Source organism: Cephus cinctus, unplaced genomic scaffold (genome assembly GCF_000341935.2).
Source record: "Cephus cinctus unplaced genomic scaffold, Ccin1 Ccin1_scaffold0076, whole genome shotgun sequence".
Classification (NCBI taxonomy): Eukaryota; Metazoa; Arthropoda; class Insecta; order Hymenoptera; family Cephidae; genus Cephus; species Cephus cinctus.
The window spans coordinates 732,348-739,246 of NW_014332817.1; the positions used below are offsets into that span (position 1 = coordinate 732,348).

At 37.1% G+C, this 6,899-nt stretch overlaps 1 protein-coding gene across 2 annotated transcripts; it reads left to right on the top strand.

Annotated features, from left to right (window-relative positions):
- Nucleotides 1-863: 863 nt before the first annotated feature.
- On the top strand, nucleotides 864-6,677 carry LOC107270321 (inhibin beta A chain). 2 transcript variants are annotated; one of them, XM_025087109.1, is made up of 5 exons: nucleotides 864-1,155; nucleotides 1,275-1,663; nucleotides 3,545-3,802; nucleotides 4,998-5,380; nucleotides 5,463-6,677. In XM_025087109.1, the coding sequence occupies exons 2-5, from the start codon at nucleotides 1,288-1,290 to the stop codon at nucleotides 5,628-5,630; spliced, it is 1,185 nt and encodes a 394-aa protein (XP_024942877.1). In that variant the 5' UTR covers nucleotides 864-1,155; nucleotides 1,275-1,287; the 3' UTR covers nucleotides 5,631-6,677. The 2 variants fall into 2 exon arrangements, with proteins under 2 accessions (XP_024942877.1, XP_015600719.1); XM_015745233.2 differs by having other exon boundaries at nucleotides 864-1,663.
- Nucleotides 6,678-6,899: the final 222 nt, after the last annotated feature.

A 6,899-nucleotide genomic window follows, 5' to 3' on the forward strand; every position in this document is an offset into this window, starting at 1 on the left:
ATTACGACTGAACGATACACGGAGGATTTGATAAGTGTCGTTTCACTCTAATGTATGGAATCAGCAAATCTAGGACAAAAAGATAATAGATAAAAAATCGCATGAGTTCATTGTACTTTCGTGCACGAATTCCCGGGAGTGCTGACTGAAATAAATAAAGAACTTAATATGAAACTGAATGCAGTGCAAATATAACATAACCTAAGAGTAATAATGTCTGTGGGATGAGAATGAACGTAGATATAACGACAGCATTATTGCATTTAAAAACGGTAGAATTCTACAGTTACGATCACATCTTTATTGTAGCGGAACCATTAATAAAATGTACGTCGCTCTTTGCGTAATAAAAAAACGTATAACACCTTCAAAGTGGTAAGTATCAACTTCGTTTACCATCAACCAGTGAAAAACTTTCTCCATTATTCTAGATCCATTAAATAGCTCAACCTCGACAATAAAACCACCCCATAATTACGGAGAGAATAACCCTTGAATTATTTCCTAGGGTGTTTAAGGCATAAGAAGCGGAGATAAGAAAGTGGTTCAAGTATATGTCTAATCGTCTAAAAGAATGTGTTATCATGATCAGCCTGAGTGAAGTATAAAGGCCACACGGCGTCATGGTGTCGTATAGTGGCGTAAGATTGAGGGAAGTTCGGGAGAGACTCATGACCATACGAAGAAGAGGTTAGTTACTCGAACTGAGCGTAACATGTCGATAGCGCGTGCTTCTTCATGCGATATCAACGTTCGTCGTCCAATCCGCGTTAGCCTCGGCACCAGGGCAAAGGGCACTCGTGTCCCGTCCACTACATCACTGGTCCATCTTCAGGAATCACCTTCAGTCTTCGTCATCGTCGACGCTAGGGACGGTCGATTTTTCGAAAACAGTGAAAGAAACAATAATTCATTTTAAAAAGGTGCTCGAGCAGAGTAGACAGTTGATCTGCAGCTGGAAGAGAATAGCAATTAGAAACATAAGAAAGAAGAAGAGAGAGAGGGGGAAAAAATCGGCAAAAAGCCGCCATTCTCTCGGTATGAAACGTGAAAATCGATCTGCATCTCCAAGGATCCTGTTGAGAATTTTTGAGGACACGCAGTAAATACGCATCTCATGTAAAGAGAGAACCGAGAATTAGTAATCCATAAATTGTGAGTGTTTCTGAAATTTCATGAAATCGTGATATTCGTACCGGAAATCGTCCCTTCCTTGCTCAAAGTTAAGGAGTTCAACGAGTCTAAAGGGAAAATTTCGAAAAAATGTTTATCAGGACGGCTTTGTTGATGCTTCTGATAATCAGCGTGGCCGGTAGCTGGTCACGGGCATCGGGTTCTTTGAAGAGTATATGGTCTACTCTGTATCCTGAGTCTTCTCGAGAACCTGTAGAGCAAAATTGCGCTGGTTGCGCACAAAATCGTGTTACATCGCATTACGATCCAATACTTACGGAATGGCGTGTGGAATATGTGAAGCAGCAAATACTGAAGAAATTACGGCTTTCGAAACCGCCTGAAGTCTCATTGTCGCTGTCCACTTTACCGAAGCCTTTAATAAATGGGCACGTGTTACAGCTACGTCCTGGTACACCATTGGCGCCGGAGAAACAAGTGGAAAGCTTCTATGGGAAAACAGACCAGATAGTTATATTTCCAAAACAAGGTATAAGAAACCATCAACGTTATACAACAGCCGTTTTTTCCCCGCATTCCTTAAAAGTGATGGGGAATGTATAATAAACGCACGATATGATCGATCGATCTGTAATTTTCACTTTACTATAATAATTGTTAAGTCAATTACAACGCGTTCTATTCGGTTCTGATGCGATCCCATCATTTGAAAATGTAGGGTGAAAACGACTAATAATGTGTATCGAAAATCAATCGCGTAGTTCGTAGCAAAGTTCATCTTCGTGTAAAGTTCATTTACGGATATGGGGATTGACACAAGGTCGTGTCCGTATGTGTACGACACGATTGACACATGTGATAAAAATCAAGTGCCATACATACCGGTGATAAATATTATCCCCATTGATTTTCCAAACGATTTATCAAGACGCGTGCAAGTGAAGTTGCACTTTTAGGCAGGACCATCAAGCGGAGCATGAGATAGTGTCTTGTTTTAGAACGACAATGATAACAATGTGTCAAGTATACGAGATACTCTGTCGATAAGGTAGCGTCACTCTTTACCGGCAAGGTAAAGCAATGTTATTCGACGATTGGTTCGCAATAGCGCCTATTTTGAAATCTGTACAAAGAACTTTACGCGACGTCCAGCATATCGTACGTTATACGAGCATTTGTTTCTGAGCTGCTACTGCTGTTACGAATTATTATAAGACAAGACGCGAAGTAAGGATTCTTTTGGAAAAGACGTAAATCTATTTCACAAGCCACAAATCTACTCGCTAATGTTTAATCAGTGTTTTACGGGAATGGCTGACGCAACTGTGTTAAAGTGCGGGCAAGTACTGTCGATAAAAGAGCTCTTAATAAAAAATCAGCTTCCACTACTGTCGCTATAATTTAATTAAGCTTGTTCACCCGTGCATCGTCCAGAGTCCGACGGATAAATTATCTTCGTATTAATCGCAGTCGCAATATTGAGCAGTAACGGAACATCAACTACGGCTCTCGTCTTTCGCCTCTCAGCTTACTTTACTCATTTCCACCATCATTGCGATGTTAATGCCGAACCAACGAAACATCAAGCTTTTCTTAGAATTCGAATTGCCAAATCTTAATCAACACTTCTATATCCGTAACACAGAGTACAATAAATAAAAAAATAAAATTTCAAATTATGATACCAGTTAGTGATAAATTTTTCTTCCAAGAAGATTATGACCGGGGTCATCACTTGAACCGGAAGTAACTGACTCCGTTTACACGAGTACCAATTAAAGTTTGTTTCTCAGGAATTTATAAAAATAAATTACGATATCATTGGATAACCTTAGCGAATTATCTTAATGGCTTACCCAAATCTTTTGTCAAATGATGACATAGAGTCATGAAAACTTATCGATATGCTTTCCCACAATCATTCCGTTAGAAGATTGAAAACAGTGTGACGTGACCGGCGAACCTATTGAAATATCTTGTATCCTCATTTATAATTAATTTCTATTATTAATTATATCAGGAAGAATCCTAACAGTATATCGCAAACAGCTGCTTCGTTTTTGTGATCTTGCTGCTTTCAATTAAGCGAATCGAGCCGGACGACCGATTCTCGTTGAATGTTTATGGAATGGCGAAGCACGAAGTTCAAAGAGTCCGGGGTCAATGTGGAGGGAGAAACACAAAGCGGGCTTGTGTCTGTAATATACAGTAGTCACACGCGCGTATATATATATATATAGATTCATACATTGTTGCATCAGTAGGGAAAGCTAGACACATGTCTATTGAATATAGAATATATACTCATGCAGAATAATAAGAAATATAGAACCTAATTAAGCATAAATATTTAAATTATTGTCAGATGTCAATAAAAATTTAATTAAAAAGTTTCTTAAAATTTTTGCAGAAATAAACGACCTGATGAATTGTCGACAAAACTCAAATCACTTGGCCGCTTTTAATCCAGCTGCCTGCTTCACTTTCAACTTACCAAACGAGATGAAATTCGTCGATGTGACCTCGGCTGAACTTTGGTTTTACAAGGAACTCGATGAGAATGACGTGTTCAATCAGACCTTCGTCCTCTCGGAATTGGATCACTGGGACCAGGGTGGAAGTTTCCAGAAGAATACTATAATTGCCATATTCGAGAGTACAGTAGGAGGTAATAGAGATGGATGATATATATTTTTTAGATATTAACGAAAAAATCAAAATGAAGTCGTTCACTCGTTCCTTGATATAATAGAGAAGCAATCGTTACAATAATTAAACCTATATGGCATTGGTTCGAGAGGTTACATATATAAGAATTTTAAGTAAGAAGAAAATAAGAATTATCAAAAAAAAATGCATATGGAGGAACGATTGCTTGTCTCTTGCAAACATACCCAATCTCTGGTCCGCCTGATGTAACCTTAACATTTATGTAGTATGAAATTTATCAGTAAATCAGTGAGTTAGTAAACCTTAGAAAGAGAGCAAAGTACAGTAGCACTCTCATTTTCAAAAGAATCAGTTAAATTCTATAATGACTATTTTCACTCTTGGTATCTCATCATTCAAAAAACAAATTACCGATTAACCCAAGGATATTCTCTTAAAAAATAATTTCACATTTAGCTTTAAGATATAGGCATACTGTATGCATACACTTATATAATTCTAGTCGAGTTCGCCGAACGTTTTAATAAACAGTAGTTATACAAAATAGAGGTAAGCACCCGTACTGGGAAGATTGTTAAATCACGCACGGAACAGAGTCCAATGATAAACAACAACCCCTTACATTCCACAAGCTGTTGTTTCTTCATTAAAATAAGTTATGATCTGGTTGCGGCCTGGTTTCAATCCTGCTAATGAATTGCCTTTGACTTTCCTATATTTTTTATTTTTTTTTATTGCTCCATTATCGTCGCAGATGTCATCTGCACGTTGTACAGCATGGAAACGTACTTGCAGCGTCGCCATGTCTCTCTGGAGAAATAATACCAGGATACTAAATGAACAACAGTGACAGTGGCTAAGCAAACTTGAATATAATGAAATATGTGTACGTTAGAAGCAAAAACATCCAGGAAACTCAACCAGAGTGAAATTGAAACCTGGTATAAAACCATCATCAGTTGATACAATTTGTCTGCTTCCAGGAGGCATATTTTTCCTATAATATACGCATACAGGATTGCCATGTAACATTATTTTATAGAAACTGATTGAAATTACCTAATCCAGAGATGCGATACTTCCTTAGTTTTATACTGTATTATAGAAATAATATATTATTTGCAGTAAACCAACAGACATAAGAATTTGCTGCTATGGATATTCAATTAGACTTTTGAAATTTCTGTTTACAGAAGGCTGGGTGAAGACCGACGTAAGCTTCACGGCCAGGAATTGGGTGGAGAATCATAAACTGAATCACGCCATACAAATTGCTTGTAGTAGCTGCTCCATCGATAGAGACACAGTACCAATATCCCTGGAACAGACGTTAAAACCGTTCCTAGTTATACATACGTCTCCATTGCCACAGAAAAATCGATCAAAACGCAACTCGAATTGTCTGCCTGCAATGAAGGAGTGCTGTCGTGACCAATTGTACATTAATTTTAAAGAAATTGGATGGAATGACTGGATTTTACATCCCAGTGGATACCATGCTTATTTCTGTCGAGGTTCTTGCTCTTCAGTTGCATCGATCACCATGAGTGCAACACCTTACAATAATGTTCTTACGGTGAGTTTACAATTCATAGCTAAGTCATTTCATTGTGTTTCTTATAGAGACAAAAAACGTTAATTTTCTTCATGCTCCATAGAGGTGGTTAACGATGATGGGAAACGCGACTGAGATGAAGAACAAAATAGTTCCATGCTGTTCACCAACTCAACTGTCGCCCATTCAATTACTTTACGTGGATTCGAATAATACAATAACACAAAAGACTCTGCCAAACATGATGGTCGAGGCTTGTGGTTGTATGTGAAGAGCATCTAAGTGAAATTGGGGTCCGGAGATACCCCGGAACGAGTAGCAGGACAACGTAGTGTAGCCAGAACTAAATAGCCAAAAAACATAAGGAAGGAACAGCATCCTCCAGTTAAACAGTGAAATCTTTTAATGGAAGGTTGAAGTTCTTGGGAAAGGAACGAATCGAATTATTATACAACGTTCATGACGTAGCTCGTTGTCAAAGTGGAAAGACAAAAACAAAAATGCATAATAATATATGAACTATTCTGGCTATTAACTGGCCGATCATTCGACTAAGTACCGTGAAATAGTTAGTGAATCTAGGAGAATTGTTTTCTCCTTGTCATTTCATTTCATTTCTCTGCACTTTAATAATTACGTTCGTTTCGAATTTACGATATGAGGTATTATTGCGCACAGTCACTCACATCCATATCAGTATTCGCCTGGAAGAACATTCCGTTCTAGCGTTTAATACGGACAATTATATTTAATAAGCTACATGACCGGCGGCACTTATAAGTCCGCATGATTTTATGCAATCTTTATTTATTATTAAGATATGATATGACATATAAATAGATATATATTGTATATGTCATGTCTATATCAAGAGTCTATGAAATCGACTCATGGATTTCTCTTGTATTTTTAACACTTTTATCTGTCAACATTTATTCGTAATGGGATTCATTATGTAGTGTAACTCTCATGACGTGACAAAATGACCGTAGAATAATTACGGTATTTATTGTTGACAGTTTTAGGTGGCAAGAAGATATTTAACTTATTAATTCCTTAATATTATTATCCCTTGTTTTATCGTGATTAAAATTGTTTTTTTTTAACAAACGGATTTTTAAGTTCCTACATTCTAATCGTTTGTATTTGCATTTCAAAATCTATGTAAAATTCATACTTGGAATATTAAGGGATTAATGTAATTTCAGCCATTATGATCAACGGACACGCTTGATGTACTTCCTTCGTTGTAAGGATTTTTGTTTTGTTTGAAATATACAAATCCACGGGACTACCAACCCGTGGTGGAATAATCGAAGATCTATTTTACCCAAATTTATTGTTTGTGAATTCAATCGGGAATTCTCACTGCTTTAGGCGATATAACATTTAAAGTTTATATTAACATCAGTTAATAAGATTTATTACACTTTAGACCTGGTCGACGATCCAACTCAAAAAAAGGAGCAAGAACCAACACTCGACCCTATTAAAGTAGAATAATGCTGGTCTGTGATACCCTATACAAAATTTGTCAATA

What these genes read in the sequence shown, in the direction of transcription:
- LOC107270321 (XM_015745233.2), top strand. Translation starts at nt 1,264, where the DNA reads ATGTTTATCAGGACGGCTTTGTTGATGCTTCTGATAATCAGCGTGGCC. An exon ending in AGTTATATTTCCAAAACAAG is followed by an intron (nt 1,664 to 3,544) that starts GTATAAGAAACC and finishes AAATTTTTGCAG; the next exon opens with AAATAAACGACCTGATGAAT. An exon ending in ATTCGAGAGTACAGTAGGAG is followed by an intron (nt 3,803 to 4,997) that starts GTAATAGAGATG and finishes TTCTGTTTACAG; the next exon opens with AAGGCTGGGTGAAGACCGAC.